General features: G+C 38.9%; 2 protein-coding genes and 2 pseudogenes across 6 annotated transcripts; 1 reads left to right on the top strand and 3 right to left on the bottom strand.

Moving 5' to 3' along the window:
• The first annotated feature begins 236 nt into the window (after nt 1-236).
• On the top strand, nt 237-3,751 carry LOC117634097 (DNA-directed RNA polymerase I subunit 2-like). Of its 4 annotated transcripts, XM_034368016.1 has the most exons (7): nt 237-384; nt 796-896; nt 1,241-1,318; nt 1,512-1,634; nt 1,884-2,030; nt 2,266-2,437; nt 3,257-3,751. In XM_034368016.1, the coding sequence occupies exons 5-7, from the start codon at nt 1,996-1,998 to the stop codon at nt 3,653-3,655; spliced, it is 606 nt and encodes a 201-aa protein (XP_034223907.1). In that variant the 5' UTR covers nt 237-384; nt 796-896; nt 1,241-1,318; nt 1,512-1,634; nt 1,884-1,995; the 3' UTR covers nt 3,656-3,751. The 4 variants fall into 4 exon arrangements, 3 of the variants coding, with proteins under 3 accessions (XP_034223907.1, XP_034223908.1, XP_034223909.1); XM_034368017.1 differs by lacking the exons at nt 237-384; nt 796-896 and having other exon boundaries at nt 972-1,318; XM_034368018.1 differs by lacking the exons at nt 237-384; nt 796-896; nt 1,241-1,318 and adding an exon at nt 1,420-1,435.
• Nucleotides 3,752-3,800: 49 nt separating this feature from the next.
• LOC117634096 lies at nt 3,801-8,628 on the bottom strand (annotated as a pseudogene). The gene is made up of 7 exons (XR_004586731.1): nt 8,505-8,628; nt 7,266-7,620; nt 5,824-7,170; nt 5,461-5,741; nt 5,226-5,257; nt 4,696-5,102; nt 3,801-4,491 (listed from the first exon to the last, which is right to left on the bottom strand). The product of XR_004586731.1 is annotated as a glutamate receptor 3.6-like (transcript).
• Nucleotides 8,629-9,933: 1,305 nt separating this feature from the next.
• On the bottom strand, nt 9,934-13,715 carry LOC117634490 (glutamate receptor 3.6-like). Its single transcript, XM_034368624.1, has 7 exons — nt 13,706-13,715; nt 13,261-13,547; nt 11,805-13,159; nt 11,439-11,716; nt 11,276-11,307; nt 10,780-11,186; nt 9,934-10,589 (listed from the first exon to the last, which is right to left on the bottom strand). Exons 2-7 carry the CDS (start codon nt 13,529-13,531, stop codon nt 10,164-10,166), a joined length of 2,769 nt encoding a protein of 922 aa, XP_034224515.1. The 5' UTR covers nt 13,532-13,547; nt 13,706-13,715; the 3' UTR covers nt 9,934-10,163.
• Nucleotides 13,716-14,487: 772 nt separating this feature from the next.
• On the bottom strand, nt 14,488-18,103 carry LOC117635973 (annotated as a pseudogene).
• Nucleotides 18,104-18,306: the final 203 nt, after the last annotated feature.

Here is an 18,306-nt window from a genome sequence, read left to right as displayed (position 1 = left end):
TTTTTATATTAAAAATAGTATAATATAATTTAAAATTCAACTAATTAAATCTCCAATGCCCAAGAGCCCCAAGGCCCAAGGCCCAAGTCTTTGATTAATAATATTATTATTTTATTAGTGCCAAATTCAATGACAATCCTTTGGCAGAGCCCAATAGCCCACTCCACCAAGGTTAACCACACTTATTAATCCATCATAGTGCTTTGTTTATAAAGACCTTTATAGGGTTGTGGATTTTCGATGTGGGATGTTGAGAAAAGGCACCTCAAATCAAGATCCAACATAAAAATCTTGCTAGGATCATGGGCTGCCGCGTCAAAGAAGATGAGAAGTTACTGATTTATGAGTTCATGCCAAACAGAAGCTTGGACACTCATCTATTTGGTTAGTTTCACTGGACTTTATCTTTGTAATTTGCCTACTTTACTTAAAGCCACAATTCAATTCACTTGAACTAAATGTTCAGGGCACACGGAATCAAAATTATTTTCGATTGATACACAGAATCACTGAATTATTTTCAATACACAAACAGTCAAGCAAGACATCCTGCAGATTTAATGCTCAGAACTGTAAACTGAACTGTATAATACATGAGTACATTTCAGTTCTCTATAAAGTAGAAGAGACAATGTTGAACTAGACCTGAAATCAATTTTGAATCTGATTATACCCCTGTTTCACTATTGTTCATACAAATGTTTCAATATCTTCCATAGCAACGTTTTCATTGTACAATGCATGGGATATATGAATGAAACTATTGGTTGTATTTCGAATGTTTGCATTTACAAGATCCAGCGACGAGACCTGAGCTTGATTGGGGCAGACGCTTCAATATTATTCAGTGTGTTGCTAGAGGGCTTCTTTATCTCCACCATGATTCGTATTTGAAGGTCAACCCAAAAATTTGGATGAGAACATGAACCCAAAAATTTCATATTTTTTTATTGGCACTCATCGTTCAAGGGACACAGCATCTAACAAATACTCAGAAGGTTGTGGGAACACTGTAAGCATCATTCCTTTTCCTATTCTTGGAAGAGCATCACAACTCAGATTTCAATGTTCACCATATTGTCATTCATATCAGTGTATTAGTGAATTTATATGGAAGCAGAGATAACATGTAGGAAATCTAGCTGTACCATTCATTTTATTTAGAACCCTGCAATCTTAACTGAAACATTTGTTGCATGCCATTAAGATATAAATTTTGTGGCACTTTTCTGAAGACCAGCAACAAATAAAGAGGATACCATGATTCTAAACAAGTCATCTGTGGAGCGTGGAATGTTTCATTGGACAAATATATCAGGTTTCTTCTTGCAATGTTGCACTTGCACTGCACGACTATAAATAGCTTTTTAAAAACTTTTTTGTTCATCTTTTAGGTCTATTTTAGATGGCACTATGAACATTCATGTTCCCAAAAGTATCGTTCATTTGCTCTGCTTTTTATTAATTTTTCACTGGTGCTTCTTTAGCTCACCAAATGATGGGTTTTGCAGACAGAAACAGTTGACTTATCTGATCAAAATAGCAGGTCAGATGGTTCTCGGAAATATTTCATGGAAAGTAACATTGAGAGGCATCGTTCAATTGATTCAGATGGGCTTCCTTGTGTTGGTCAGGTTAGCATTCATGTTCTGGAATTTTATTTTCTGGTCTATATTATCTTGTTCCGTATTGTGTTGAACCCATATAGTTGGGATCACGGTAACTGGAAATGAAGGTCTGAGTAAATTCATAAAGAAATATATAAATGTGGGATGTGAGAGGCTGGTTACACGGCCATGTTTTTCTGATCGCCTTGCCTCTCACATCCTGCACTGCTGGCCCTATGTGTGCATGTACTGACTCTATTCTGTGCTAAATTTCAGACAATAAAACCAGATGAAGAATATTATAGCATCTATAATGAGGTAAATAATGAGCAACATGCCGTCAAATAGAAAGGTCCAGAGGATGTTATCGTTGACTATGTTGCTATAGATGGGAAGAAGCATCTTCAGAATCATCCGCAGAAGGTAAGTGGACAACCCAATTGCAATATTAAGCTACTTGATGTGTCATTGTCGAGTGTTTACATCTATTTTCAAGAATTCTTTATCCCATCATTTATATTTTACATAATAGCATATGTTTTTACTGTCTGGTTTTCCTTTGTTATGCCCTTTTTGTGTTGCAGGGTTTCATTTCCTATGTTAAATTCTTTTCTTTTGAGCACATACGCTTTTGACACCCTAGAAACCCTGTCATTAGTGATAAGTTTAGCAGCCGACATGGACAAAAAGGTGTTTGCTCCCAGTTGTGGCCTGATATTGATATTCCATTTTCTGAGGTTACGGGAATGTGTCCAGATCTTATCATCAATCCACATGCATTTCCTTTAAGGATGGCAATAGGAATGCTCTTGGAATCGATTGCTGCAAAGGTACTAGCACCTAAAGAATTTTCCTTTTATGATTTGTTAACAGTCTATTGACAAAAAGAAATGCATCGCTGGTGCTCCCCACGTAGACAAAGTACAGATGTTTATGTTCTGTAGTGGCCTGAACTGTTGTATTGCAGCAGTAATAAAGTGATGGAAGGCTTATTTGTGCAATGGTTGGGGAAAATGTGAGAGTTTATTAGGATTTGGAAATGTTCAAATAGGACTTTAGGCGAATAAATCTCGATTGCCATCGAGTTGCTGAAAAGGGAAATTCAGATAACAGGATTTTTGGGAAGTTTCTGGAAAATAAAAATTAACTCTTGGGTTATAGAGTTAAGTTTTAATTACTGGATGAGCATAAATACTAGGACATAAATTTGCATTTTGATAAAGTATTGCACAGCAGAGTCCATTGAACTTCTTGAAATAATAGTTTGTGCATCATATTTAACAATGAAAAGAAAACAATCAAAGATGCTTCCTTATTTTTTGTCGCAAGGAGGTAGCTTGCATGGAGAATATGTTGACCGTTTGCTAATTCAAAGAAGGCTAATGAAAACACTCAACCAAAATCCAAAACCCTTGTTGATGAACTTGGTGAAATGTTAAAGGGTTTAACTACTATGGTTTAGAGGTGTTGTACAGTGGGGTTTATGGAACCGAACTGACATGTGAGATCTTTATTGGTCCTGTTTATTATCAACGACTACAACATATTGTTTCAGACAAGTTTAAGATTTTCTCAGTATAATTTTGCATGTATATTTCTCCAATTTCGTTTATCGGTTTCCTTACATGCCACTCCAAATTGGCGTGCAGGTTCATTCCACTGGAATGGTAGATCAGATCACCAGCCAGCCCATCAATGGACGAAAGGGAGGTGGAGGTATATGTTTTGGTGAAATAGAACGAGACTCGTTGCTTGCGCATGGGGCAGCCTATCTATTGCATGATAGGCTTCATACATGTTCTGATTATCACATTGCTGCTGTATGTTCCACATGTGGAAGCATCCTAACACCCTCAGTCATCAAGCCAGAGAAACGGGTTGCACGTGCAGTTAAGGGACTGCCCCCTGTAAGAGCTCCCAAGGTCTTCTGTCATGCTTCTGATACGAATAAAGGGATGGAGACAGTTGCAATACCCTATGTCTTCAAATACTTAGCTGCTGAGTTAGCAGCTATGAGCATAAAAATGACCCTAAGGCTAAGTATTTGAAGCTTGATCCTGTTCCTAGAGGGAGGATCAGTGTAAAAATTATACACTGAGATGAATAGATCTTAAAGTTTTTTTTATTAGTTTTTTATTCTTTTCTTGGTTGGGTTTCATTTCATGCAGAATTATCCACCAAGCACACAAATAATTAGTGAATTTCTTCATCTTTCTATTAAAAAATTGGTATACTTCACAAAGAGCTTTGTCAAAGTATTCCCATAAAAGAGTAATGCAGCGTGAAATTGAATATGTAATGACATGAGCTGTGTATGCATAAGCTTCTAACCTAATTCATATCAGAAGACGACCCATGAAGTTATAATTTGGTGTGGATGGCTCTGAATCAGAACTTCTGATCAGGCATTATTACCATTATCAAGACTCATTCTTGAAGATGATTGATCAATATGTCTTCTTTTGGAGTTGTACATTGATTCATCTTCACTTGCACTTCTATTTGACATCCTTTCCATTTGCCGTCTTTTGGATCGACTTTTTACTTCCTCTTCCTTCTCATCAACAAATGAAATAAAGGTTTGAAGACGTGCAGATGTCGAGCCGCCGGCAGAAATCTCTTCCTCAGTGTAGTGCTTGCTGAACTGGCGCAGCATATTGATGAAATATATAATCAGAGCAAGAAAACAAGCTGAACCACAAAGAACAAAGAGGCCCCAGAAGCTTTTAAGTTGAAGCCTGTCAACTTGTAGCTTTGCGCCTTGTGAGGCACAACTACTGCTTATAAGCCATTTATCATGGATCCTTTGTAGATCCCCATTCTCTGACAGCTTCAAAATAGCAGTAGACATGTCCACTGATAAAGGTGAGTCCCTTGCAAAAGCCTGATTTGAAATGAACATGATAACTATGAGAATCCAGAACATAATATTTGGGCAACCAGTTCTGCTTATATAACACTTTAGCAATATTAAGGCTGTTTTATCAAAATGTCTTGAAGGGTCTGATTTGGTAATATAACATGTCAGGTTATCTGATCAAAGAGTATTACCATGGTCATAGATATAATAGATAAAAGAGAAACTTACAAATCCCCAACCGGTTTTGGTGAATTCTTGACCTACAATACTGAAATCACATCTGCTTGAGAGGAATAGCTCAATGTATGCACGCTCATCAATCACTGCAGCAACACCACCTCTTTGGGGACCGTCTTTCAAGGCTTTAGCATAATCGTCTGGCATGATAAGAGGAACGAGTCTGGACTCGTCAACGTTGAGTTCACCAGTTAGATAACCCCTGGCAAATGAACCTTGCTGGTAGCCAATGGGGTCATTGCTTGCAAGCAAAGTATCAAGGCCTTTGATGGAGGAAGAAAGCTGTTGTACTGTAAGGATTGAGGTCAAACTTGCAGTGTAGCTTGAATTGATTATAAGAACGACAAACAGCCATATAATTAGTACTAAGCGACCCAGAGTGCTGACTGTATTTTCTCCTGCATAAGATCCCAACAAAAACAAAAACAAAAACAAAAACAAAAAGAGTAAATAAGCATTACTGAAGCAGCTATAACCCATGGTTGCTGGAAAAGCTACTAAATTAGTGCGAATTTACTTACTATGGGCAAAGAACCAAGTTGAAAAGCTAAACCTGCAGAAGGAAAGCACAAATTTTAAGTGATTGTGGGATTTATACCAAGAAGATGCCAATCCTAGTATGGTGAACTCCACAAATAGACATTATGAGAAAGTAACACCAATTGACAGACACTATCTCAATGTCTTGAACACAGTAGAGAATTATAAAGCTTCCAACATAGAATGAGATAACATGAGATACTTCTTATTACTCACCACAGAATAGTGACAATTTGTTTTTTAGGAGGCCCCCGAAAATCATCGTTCAACCTATGCTCTAAAATCCAAACAACTGTTCCAACAATGAGAAAGAAGGCAGCCGTGACGCCCCACATCATTGGATTGAATGGCCTCAGAAAAGCCCAAGGATTAGAATTCAACGTTGTCCTAACAGGTGCAACAACTACTAGCCCAGATTCAATAAATGGCTGTGTAAAATCTGCCATCCTTGTTCGGTTGGTGGTGATTGCAATGTCACCTATTGCTCCATCAAATTCCTATAGGGAAGAAGCAAATGGAAAATCAGAAAAAATATTTACCTTCTTAAGTTTAAAGAAATGCTCTGTATATGATACTCACACCCGTTTGGATTTTGTGCACAAGTTCAGTGCTTGTTGGGTTCTTAACGCCATCACCAAAAGGAATCAACTTGTATGGAACAGCATAGGGCAACGTGTTCAATGCAGCAGTAAAAACATCAATGCAGTACCCAGTGAACATGTCATTGCCTTCTGCGTATGAAACAAATTCACGAAAACTAACACGTTTTGGGACTCCAATCTTCAAGTGCCTTCCATTGTTTGGAAATACCCAACCACGAGGCTTCTGTGTTGTTTGTCCAGGCCAAATTACGCCGTACAGGCTTTCATTTGAACTAGAACGGTTTGGTGGCTTTGTGTATTCTGGAGGCACAACTGATAAACCCGAATAATTGGACCAGTAACCAATCTTCCTAATCCCTGTGCCAATCACATTTATGATTTCAAATGCAGGATGAATGGGGTTCCTATCTGGAGTGAACTTAACAGGGCCAGTTATGCCAGTCATATTAACCTGTAAAATATTACGCAATAACAGATTCCCTCCATTAAAGATACTCATGGCATCAAGATTCAGATCCCCTCTGCGCAGCTGAGTCAACCTTGAATCATTTGAAAATGAAATGTTTCCTCCTTGATCAAAAAAGGCATTAATTGCATGAGCAAGCAACCACACAGTGTCGTAGGCATAAAGACCATAAGCATTCAACCCAAGTTTGCCTTTAGATGTCTGTCCACTAGTCAAGTTGCTCCACCTAGAAACAAATTTTCTTTTCAGTTCTGTCTCTGGTGTGTACATGCGCAATGTTAGAACTCCTTGCATATCATCCATCATACTTGATGGGAGAGGAGAGTTGGTATCTATTTGAGTAGTTAGCCAGTGAGTGGCTATCCAGACATAGCCAGTTCCCATCATGCCAAGATACTTGGCCACAGTAAACACCTGAGGACCCCAACCAGCATAAGCGTGAAGAACAATAATCCGAGACTCTGTCAAAGCCACTTTAACCAGTAAATCAGTGATGTTACTCTGGTTAGGATCAAGGACCAAAGGTGCTNTTGTATGAGATCTTACAACGTCTCTCAGCAAGCATATCCCCTAATGCAGCAATCCCATTTCTCCCATAGTCATCATCAACATAGAGTGCAATTACCTCTTTCCATCCGTAGTGGTCAATCATTGCGGCTACTGCAGCCATTTGATGCAGATCATTCTGGGTGGTTCTAACAAAGAATGGGAACTGAAGTGAAGACAGGGTGGGGTCCGTTACTGAAAATGATAATAGAGGAACTTGGAGCTCATTTGCAATATGAGATATTACATGAGCTGTGACAGCATTCTGAGGTCCAATTATGGCCACTGTGTCTTTCTCCATGAACCGTAAGGCTGCAGCAAGAACAGCTGGATCAGAATTCACAGTGTTCCTATATAATGCATTTAAGAGAGATCTTACGAACTGTGAACAAAGTCGCAAGACGTACCTTCAACGATGCCCAGAAATCCACTGTAATTTGAGTCTTGCATTTGAACTATCATCTTAGTTCCACCAAGAACAGCTGGATCAGAATTCACATCTTCAATGGCAGCTTCTATTGCCACTTTAGCAACTTTGCCAACTATGGAATTGAAAGAGAAAACAGCCCCAACATTTACAAATTCTGGTCTTGTAGAGACATTCGTGCTACCCCCATTTGAGGCAACCCCATTATAGAAAACCATCAACACCAAGAGCCAAACTATATTCATCGTAAACCCCCAATTTTCAACTTGCTTTGCAAAGGAAGCAAACCAGCCACCCAGAAAGCGGTAGAATCAACTGGACTTCAAACTCATACACTGGCATAGTTAAGAAACACCGAAAAATAAGCAAGCAACTAAGAATTTCATCCAGTAACATGAAGAGAACAACTAGGTGCTGAAAGAGTATGTACAGGTAAGCTCAACATCATAAACTCCACAAGAAGTAGATAAATAATTAGAAACTCCCACTAATAACTAGATCTAATCATGAAACATAAACAGACAAATGATAAGTTGCGCTCACAAACTAGAGTTTTCTGCTAAATTACCAACTAATCAGACCCATGAAGAGACAACAGACACAAAATGAAAGTAAAAAGCAGCTTGTGAGGAAAGATTTTTACTTTGAGGAAAAAGGAAGAGCGTTTAATACGGACACAATTGTGGGCTCACACCAATATGCATATTCTAGCAACACTTAACAGTGAAAGAGAATTCCACCAACTTCATCAAAAAAGAGAATTCGATCAAGGGGAAAAAAACAGTGAAAAAAGGAAAAGAAACCTTTAGAAGTTTGATTCCAGATGAAAAGACAACTACCAGTGCAGCCATTGCCTTAATCCAAAGAACTGAACCAGAAGTTAGACCCAGAAATTTCTACTCTCTTACTAGATTCAAACAGTAACACAGCATTTGTGACTTAAACCCAAAGAACCCTTTTGGGAAAAAACTCATTTCCCCCCCAAGGACAAGTATAATCAGGAAATTGGCCAACTGGGTTTTCTAGCAAAGAAGATGAAAGGAATTTAAAAAGCAAAAAGTTATAAACTTTAGAGCTTTATGCATCAAAAAGGTCAGGGTTATACGCTAAGCAGTATTGGTCAAGCATGTACACCTGAGAAAGTTTCTGAAATTGTTCATGTATAATGAGGATAATAGTATTATTGTCAATGCAGAAAATGTGGGTTGGAAATTAATACCAGGTAGAAAGAAAGAGACACTGTTGGTTGTGACGAGAGTGTGTTCCATGACATGGAGATGACGACCTCGGAATTTTCAGTGGCGAAATAGTTTTTGTGGCTGTCCTCTCTTTTTCACCGTTACAAGTGGAGAGGGGCAAAATTCTCATAAAAAAAGATTGTTGCAGGACTATTCTTTTCGTAGATATTTTGTACCATTAATTAACTGATAACAACGTGCACAAGTGCAAATGTGATATATAATTCGTTTTCTCGACTTTTTCTTGAGAGAATTTTGTTTTCTCTTAACTAAAAAAAGTGATTAATTATTTTATATTAATTACCATCAGCAAGATCCGATGCAACTTATTATCCATTTTTCTTTTCTAAATGAAACAAAATTTAAAATGAGATGACTTATCAGCAGTGGTGGATCCAGGATTATGTAGCCAAGGGGGCTTAGTGTAAAAGTTCTGAAATTTTTCTACAAAGAAAATGGTTTGAGAGGATGGGAAGAGGGGCTGTGGAATTGGGAATGAAAGGTTTGGAGAAAATGAATCTGCGCAGAGCTGCTGTGCGTGTGTGTGCTGTTATGTTTTTTTTTTTTTTTTAACCTGGCCCAAAACGACGTTGTTTTGAGGCCAGGTCAATTAAAAAAAAAATTTGACTGAGCCTTGACCAAACGACGTCGTTTGGCAAGGCAGGTTTAAAAAAAAAATTACGCGCAAGGCGCAGCGCAGCTGCGCAGGACATTTCGTTGGGGCATTTCGTCGAGCACATTGTGTGCATGCAAGGGGGCTTCCAAGGTGCTGTCCAAGGGGGCTTTCATGAACTCCCTTGCCAAATTTCTAGCCTTCCAAGGGGTCCCTCTTGTCCCAACGTGGATCCGCCTCTGCTTATCAGTAGGCTCTTAAATGACATTTAAAAAACTATTAACACGTTTAATGAATGTAATTCAATGACCAAAATTAAAAGTATGTAACATAAAATAGTTACCGAAGGATTCTTAACATATATGAATTATCATCTACTCAAAATTTTAAATCAAGTGGAAAATTGGTGTGACTAGACTAACTAGTCATACGAGGGAATGACTAGAAAAAATCAGTGGACCAGCCGACCTTCAATTTATCAGCAAAAGAACAGCACAATAAAACTAAGAATGGTGGACCCAATAAGCCAAAAATGCACATATGCCTTGTGAAGAATTTTCAGATTCGCTTATGGATGGACCGGGACCAGTGAGTGCACCACCAATAATGGTCCATGGCTCAGTTGGGTTTCAATCAATCATAATTCAGAATGGTGTTTGCTTGTTCAATTCATTGGCTTTACCTGGAATGGAAGCCACAGGTAGGGTAGCACGTGGTACCATAGGATCATGTGGTCCATATATTAAGCATTAAGAATTGGCTGTTTTCACAGCTATTTTATTGGGCTACAAGCCAGGCTCAAACCTTATTTTAGCCCATATTTAGAGTACGGGCCAAGCTGTTGGGCTTTTTTTGATAGGCTTCGACCCCAATTCACAGAGATCAATTGTCCTTAAGTTTTTTATTTTTATACAAATGATATTAGAGAATGAGGAATCGAATCTAAAGACCTATTATGCATGGATATAATCATTTGAGCTACAAATCACTCACTTATTTTTCACTTTTTTTTTCATTATCTCATAGTTTAGACGCTTTCATCCAAACCATTGATGCTACTATCTTCATGCACTATTTTACTTGAGGCCTTCTCAGTCCTCATTCTCTTGGGTCTGCTTTTCGCTTCTTGCTCCCTTTTATTTACAAACGAAACGAAAGATTGAAGCCGTCTAGATTGTGAGCTCTCACAGTCAGAATCAGGCCGCTTGTAGTATTTGTGCATCATGCGAATAACATGAAGAACAAGAGCAAGAAAGCAAGCTATGCCACTCAGCAGAAAAAGGCCCCAAAAGCTCTTTATCTGAAGGCGATCTACAGCTTGCTTTGCTCCTTCTGCACTGCAAGCACTTTTCATCAGCCACTTGTCATGAATCTTCTGAAGATCACCCTTCTCTGATAGTTTAAGTACTGCAGTTGACATGTCAATTGCTAGTGGAGAGTCCCTTGGAAAGGCCTAAAATGAAAAACCAACTATGATTATAAGCATACGATCGAGCACTAGACAGTTTATCATGTTATGTTGTCAAGGCTCATATCGACAGTATGACAACATAAGGTATCAAAGTTATATGCCGGAAAAAAAAAATGCAAAAACCAAATGTCATGAACTTTTGTACAATGAGATTGAAGGATATGATACTTACAAAACCCCATCCCATTTTGGTGAATTCTTGACCTACAATGCTATATCCGCATCGAGAAGAGAGGAAGAGTTCCATGTATGCACGCTCATCGATCACTGCAGCAACACCGCCTGCGCTGGGGCCATCTTGCAAGGCTTTCTCGTATTCTTCTGGTGAGTTGAGAGGTACAAGTCTGGACCTGTGTATGTTTAGCTCATCGGTCAAGTAGTTTTCGGCAAATGAACCCTTCAGGAAACCAATGGGATCACCGCCTGTTGCTAGACTTTCAATCCCTTTAACAGGTGAAGAAAGCTGCTCCACTGTGAGGATTGACGTCAGGCTTGCAATGTAGCTTGAGTTGAGTATTAGAACTACAAATAGCCATATGATTAGCACGAAGCGACCGAGTGTGCTGCCTGTTTTTTCTTCTGCATATGTTACCAATAAGGAATACGATCAAACAGTTATATAAAGTATCTTTTAACATAATATAAGCTTCTTGGTTCATTTCACTTACTCTGGGAAAAGAACAGAGTTGAAAAGCTAAACCTGCGAGAAGAAAGCAATAATTATATACCAATTCGAGAGTTTAGATCAAGAGATGATTAAAAACAAACCAAGAAAATCTTGTTGGAATGTATTGAAATTTTGCGTTTGAAGATGTGGATTGAAGCACTTACCAAATAATTGTGACAAATTGCTTTCTTGGAGGGCCCCGAAAATCCTCGTTTGTCCTACGCTCCAAAATCCAAACTACTGTTCCCACAACTAGGAAGAAAATGCCTGTGACACCCCACATCATTGGTGTGAAAGGTCTCAGAAAAGCCCAAGCACTAGAGTTCAACTTCCTTATTGGTGCAACCACAACTAAACCAGACTCAATATATGGCTGTGTGAAATCCACCATCTTTGTTCTGCCAGTGGTGATGGTAATATCTCCAACCACACTATCAAACTCCTGTATAAAGATGGTAATCCAAAGAATTAATAATTATAGTAATGTTAAGAAAAATCTAAATACTCTCTGTTTTGTAGTTTATACTTACACCAATTTGGATCATGTGCAGAAGTTCATGGTTTTCTGGGTTCTTTTTACCATCCCCAAAAGGGACAAATTTATATGGGACACCATATGGTAACTCATTCAATGCAGCTTGAAAGACCTCAATGCAATAGCCAGTGAATTCTGTGCCTTTTATGCCCACAAACTCACGATAGCTAACTCGATTTGGGACACCAATCCTGAGCTTTCTTCCGTTGTCAGGGAAAACCCACCCACGAGGCTTCTGAGTTGTCTGTCCAGGCCAGATGACGCTGTATAGTCGTTCAGTACCGGTGCTGGAGCCATTAGACTGCAGCTTCCTTTGAGGCTTTTCTGGTGGATCAAGTAAGAAACCAGAAGAGTTGGACCAATAACCAATTGTCCTAGTCCCTGTGCCAATCACATTGATGACTTCAAATGCAGGATTAATCAAGTTCCCATCTGGATTAAACTTAACTGGCCCAGTTAAACCAGTTGTGTTAACCTCTAAAATGCTTTGGAGTAGCTGGCTGCCACCATTGAACATGTTCAAAGCATCAAGATTCAACTTCCCTCCGCCTAACTCGTTTAAGTTCGAGTCATTTGAAAATGAAATATTTTCCCCACGAGCAAAAAATGAATCAAGGGCAACAGCAAGATGCCTTACAGAATCATAGGCATATAGACCATACGTATTTAGCCCAAAAGAAGAGCCATTCACTCTTCTTGAACTAGTTAAGTTGCTCCACCGCGATTTAAATTTCTTTTTGAGCTCCGATTCTGGTGTGTACATTTTTAATGTAAGAACCCCTTGAATGTCATCTGTTGATACAAAAGGCAGGGAAGGATCTGTATCTATTATTGTAGAGAACCAATCAGTAGCAATCCAGACATATCCACTAGCCATCATCATGAGGTTTCGTGCTTCAGTAAGCACTTGTAGACCCCAACTGGTATAAATGTGCAGGATCAGAATCCTGGACTCCATTGAAGAAACACTAATGAGTGCGTTGGTGATTTCATCTTTTGTTGCTTTGGGGTTCAGGGGCACTTTGTATGAAATTTTACACCGTTTTTCGGCTAGCTTGTCCCCTAAGGCAGCAATGGCATTTCTGCCAAAATCATCATTCACATATATTGCTATGACATCTCTCCACTCATAGTAGAAAACAAGGTCTGCTACTGCAGTCATCTGAAAGAGGTCACTTCTTGTTGTCCTAACCAAGAATGGGAACTGAGTTGGAGACAGAGTAGGGTCTGTTGCTGCAAATGATAATAGTGGGACTTTTAGTTCATCTGCAATATGTGAGATTACATGAGCAGTAGCTGAGAATTGGGGGCCAATTATGGCCACTGTGTCATTCTCCATGAACTGCAAAGCTGTCAAGCAACAAGAAATATCCATCATTCTTACTAAGACTTGTGTAAAGGAACTGATAAAACTTTTGAGTGAAAACATGGGAAATTTAATTAGTGTGTACCCTCAATGATGCCCAGAAAGTCACTAGATTTGGTATTCTGCATTTTAAGTGTCAGCTTTGTTCCATTGAGAATTTCTGGATCAGAATTGACATCTTCGACTGCAAGGGCTATTGCAACTTTTGCAATTTTGCCAATGACAGAATCGAAAGTGAAAATCGCGCCTATGTTGACAACTTCAGGTCTTGCAGTAGTAACATTAGCACCAAGTCCATTTGAAGAAGCACCATTATAGAAAACCATAAATAGCATAACCAACAAGGCTTTGTTCATGATGGTGGTCTGCACACTGCCCCAAATATCTAAAGGGAAACGAAAGTTGGTAATTAACAACAAAAATAAAAGAACATGCTCCAAAAACACATGCATGAAGTTGACCAAATATCCAACAAAGCAATATGAATAAGATGAATTTGAAGGACATAAAGAAAAAGGAACCAAGCTTACATTATTTGCTCTCAACTCAACACAAATATGTATGCAAAAGCAAGAACAAGCAAACGGATTATATAAGCACCGAAGCTACACTGGCAAATAAGAGCTACCCCCATCAGTCTGCCGCGTCTAGGTGTGAATTGGACCGCACGCTGTTTGGAAATTGCTCAGTGAAAGACAAAAGTTGTAACAAAAGGTCAGAAAACAAATAAACGACATCATTATGGGATCACAAATGTGGCTGATATTTGACTTTTTTATTTGCATTTTAATGGACTTTTTTTTTAACGTTTTTTAACCCTTCAAATGAAGTAATTGCGTTTTGAAATTTTTTCTTCAATGACGATGATTTTGGGTTATTTGAAAATTTATCCATAAAGACCTTGAAATTGACTAGCTCCTCCTAGTATCATCCTAAAATTCACATAAAATCAATGGGGGATCAAAATTATCAAGTTTTTGGAGAAGAATATGCCATTTTTGTCAACATATCGCGTAGTGGATTAAGGGTCGCTCTCCACTAGATGAGGAAGATTATGTGTGCTTGACTACGCAAGCAGCCCACCACAGGTCAACACAGTGATCCAACACCGTAAATCTAAATTATGCTAGTGCTTGTAGACCGTTTTCTCTATGTGCGTGTGTGTATATAATATATATATATATATATGTTGAACAACTATTAAAACACATGGTTGTGTAAAAGTAAAATCCATCATTTTTGTTCGGCTTGTGCTGATTCTTAATGTCACCGACCACAGCATTGAAGCCTTATTATATGGAAGATAAGTACGTAGCAAGTATTCTAATTTGATTTAATTCAATTATGCTCTAATTTGCAGTCATCAAAGATGTTCAAAGCATGCAGAGATGCATATAGAAGAGCTATTTGATATTATACACATACATGAGCTTGATACAAGTCCCATTCCTAATTAAATACACTGATTAAACACTTTGGTCCTCCAAACCACTGATGGAGCTATCTTCATGCAATAATTTATTTGATGATTTCTCTGTCCTCCTTCTCTTAGCTCGGCTTTTCACTTCTCGTTCCCTTTTGTTTACAAATGAGACAAAGGATTGAAGACGTCTAGACTGTGAGCTCTCACAGTCGGAATCTGAATACTTGTAGTATTGATGCACGATTCGAATAACACGAAGAATGAGAGCAAGAGAGCAAGCTATGCCGCTTAGCAGAAAGAGGCCCCAAAATCTTTTCAGTGGTAGGCGGTCTACTGCTTGCTTTGTTCCTGCTGCGCTGCAAGCACTTCTTTTCAGCCACATGTCATGAATCTTTTGGAGATCCCCCCTCTCTGATAGTTTCAATATCGCGGTTGACATTTCAGTTGCTAGTGGACAATCCTTTGGAAAGGCCTAATGAAAAACCAGCAACATGCTATTAATCACAGCAGAAAAAGGCCATGAAGGGCCTAATCAATCAGTTCAAAAATTAACAGTTTGGCAAATAGCATGTCAGATTGTGAATCTCTACAGTCGTCTAACATGTATTTTCGAGAATCAATTATACAAAAAGGCCATGAAAGAATATGATACTTACAAAACCCCACCCCATTTTGGTGAATTCTTTACCTACACATCGGTTGGAGAGGAAGAGCTCCATGCATCCACGCTCATCAATCACAGCTGCAACACCACCTGCATTGGGACCATCTTGCAAGGCTTTCTCAAATTCTTCTGGTGAGTTGAGGGGCACAAGTCTGGAACTGTGTATGTTTAGCTCATCGGTTAAGTACTTTTGAGCAAAGGAACCATTTGAGAAACCAATGGGATCATTGCTTGTTACTAGACTTTCAATCCCTTTAATAGGGGAAGAAAGCTGCTCCACTGTGAGGATTGATGTCAGGCTTGCAATGTAGCTTGAGTTGATTATTAGAACTACAAATAACCATATGATGAGCACAAAGCGACCAAGAGAGCTGCCAGTTTCTTCTCCTGTATATGTTACAAAAGACTAAGAACCAGTTATATTTGTAAGATTGGTGCATAACACAAGTTTCTCTATAGATGTATAAGTCAAGTAGTAAACTTACTCTGGGAAAAGAACAGAGTTGAAAAGCTAAACCTGCAAAGCCCCACAGAAAAAGGATATAATATATGACATACCGGTGGGGGAGTTCGTCCCAGTTAAAGAGATGAAGATAAACCACCCAAGGAAATACTTGTATCTAATTTGCTACATTTGCATTTTGATATATGGATTGAAACACTAACCATAGAATTGTGACACATTGTTTTCTTGGAGGGCCCAGGAAATCCTCGTTTGTTCTACGCTCCAAAATCCAAACAACTGCTCCCACAGCTAAGAAGAAAAGACCTGTGACAGTCCGCATAATTGTGGTAAAAGGTCTCAGAAAAGCCCAGGCACTAGAGTTCAATTTCCTTATTGGAGCAATTACAACAAGTCCAGACTCAATATATGGCTGTGTAAAATCCACCATCTTTGTTCTGCTAGTGGTAATGGTAATGTCTCCTACCACACCGTGAAGCTCCTGCATGAATATGGAAAACCAAAAAACTATATTAAGATGAGAAATATGCATACAATATATGTTAAGCAAGTCTAAATAATTTTATTTTGTAATTTATACTCACACCATTTTGCATACTGCGCAGAATTTCATTGGGGTATTGGTTTCTTTTCTCATCTCCAAAAGCGACAAACTCATGTGCCACTCCATATTGTAACTCGTTAAAGGCAGCTTGGAAGACCTCAATACAATAACCAGTGATATCAGTGCCTTTTACATTCAGAAACTCGCGGTAGCTAACTCGACATGGAACACCAATTCTGAGCTTTTTTCCATTGTCAGGGAAAACCCACCCACGAGGCTTCTGAGTTGTCTGTCCAGGCCAGATAACACTGTATAGTAGCTGAATACTGGTACTGGAACCATTAGACTGCAACTTATTTTTGGGCTTTTCTGGAGGGTCAACTGATAGGCCAGAAGAATTGGACCAATAACCAATAGTCCTAGTCCCTGTGCCAATCACATTGATGACTTCAAATGCAGGATTAACAAGTCCAGATCTGCGTTGAACTTAATTGGCCCAGTTACACCATTTGTATCAACCTTTACAATGCTTTGGAGCAACTGGCTGCCACCATTAAAAATTTTCAAAGCATCAAGATTCAACCTTCCTCCTTGTAAGTCGCTCAAGTTTGAGTCACTGGAGAATGAGACATTTCCCCCACGAGCGAAAAATGAATCAATGGCATTAGCAAGAAGCCATACAGAATCATAGGCATATAGACCATACGTATTTAGCCCGAAAGAAGAGCCATTAACTCTTCTCGCTCTTGTCAAATTGCTCCACCGCGATTTAAATTTTGTTTTGAGTTTTGATTCTGGTGTGTACATGCGCAATGTAAGAACCCCTTGAATGTCCTTTGTTGGTAGGGAAGGATCTGTGTCTAATATGGTAGGCAACCAATCAGTAGCAATCCATACATATCCACTCCCCATCATCATGAGGTTTTGTGCTTCACTAAACACTTGAAGACCCCAATTGGTATAAATTATGTACGATGAGAATCCTAGACTCCATCGAAGATGTGTGAATCAGTGCTTTGGTAATATCATCTTTTGTTGCTTTGGGGTTCGGAGGCACTTTGTATGAAACTTTGCATCGTTTCTCAGCTAGCTTATCCCCTAAAGCAGCAATGGCATTTCTCCCAAAATCATCATCTATGTAAATTGCTATGACCTTTCTCCACTCATAAAAAGCAACAAGGTTTGCTACTGCAGTCATCTGAAAAAGATCACTTCGTGCTGTCCGAACCAAGAAAGGAAACTGAACTGGAGACAGTGTGGGGTCTGTTGCTGCAAATGATAATAAAGGGACGTGTAGCTCATTTGCAATGTGTGAGACCGCACGAACAGTAGCTGAGAATTGGGGGCCAAGTATGGCTACCATGTCATTCTCCATGAACTGCAAAGCTGTGAAGGAACAACAAAAGTATCAACTTAGTTCTTAGATTCTAAGACTTATGTAAGGGAACTTCTAGGAGACATAGGAAAGTCAACAATTTTGAACCCTGCTCAACGATTCCCAGAAAGTCACTAGATTTGATGTTCTGAATCTTAAGTGTCAGTTTTGTTCCATTGAGGAGTTTTGGATCGGAATTAACATCTTCAACTGCAATGGATATTGCAAGTTTTGCAATTTCGGCAATGACAGAATCGAAAGGGAAAATAGCACCAATGTTCACAGTGTCAGGTCTTGCAGTGACATTAGTACCAAGTCCGCTAGAAGAAGATCCATTATAGAAAACCATCAACACCAAGAGCCAAACTATATTCATCGTAAACCCCCAATTTTCACCTTGCTTTGCAAAGGAAGCACACCGGCCACCCAGAAAGCGGTAGAATCAACTGGACTTCAAACTCATACACTGGCATAGTTAAGAAACACCAAAAAATAAGCAAGCAACTAAGACTTCCGTCCAGTAACACGAAGAGAACAACTAGGTACTGAAAGAGTATGTACACGTAAGCTCAACATCATAAACTCCACAAGAAATAGATAAATAATTAGAAATTCCCACTAATAACTAGATCTAATCATGAAACATAAACAGACAAATGATA

Source organism: Prunus dulcis, chromosome 7, assembly GCF_902201215.1.
Source record: "Prunus dulcis chromosome 7, ALMONDv2, whole genome shotgun sequence".
In the NCBI taxonomy this organism is placed as follows: domain Eukaryota; kingdom Viridiplantae; phylum Streptophyta; class Magnoliopsida; order Rosales; family Rosaceae; genus Prunus; species Prunus dulcis.
This window is presented reverse-complemented; position numbering and strand designations above follow the sequence as displayed.

Bases quoted from the DNA above. Each gene is read 5' to 3' on its own strand.
- LOC117634490 (XM_034368624.1), bottom strand. From the start codon at position 13,531: ATGAACAAAGCCTTGTTGGTTATGCTATTTATGGTTTTCTATAATGGT. The intron at 11,717-11,804 runs GTAAGTATAAAC...ATCTTTATACAG, and splicing joins TGCACATGATCCAAATTGGT to GAGTTTGATAGTGTGGTTGG. The intron at 11,187-11,275 runs GTAAGTGAAATG...TAACATATGCAG, and splicing joins AACTCTGTTCTTTTCCCAGA to AAGAAAAAACAGGCAGCACA.
- LOC117634097 (XM_034368016.1), top strand. From the start codon at position 1,996: ATGGGAAGAAGCATCTTCAGAATCATCCGCAGAAG. The intron at 2,031-2,265 runs GTAAGTGGACAA...CCCTGTCATTAG, and splicing joins TTCAGAATCATCCGCAGAAG to TGATAAGTTTAGCAGCCGAC. The intron at 2,438-3,256 runs GTACTAGCACCT...ATTGGCGTGCAG, and splicing joins TGGAATCGATTGCTGCAAAG to GTTCATTCCACTGGAATGGT.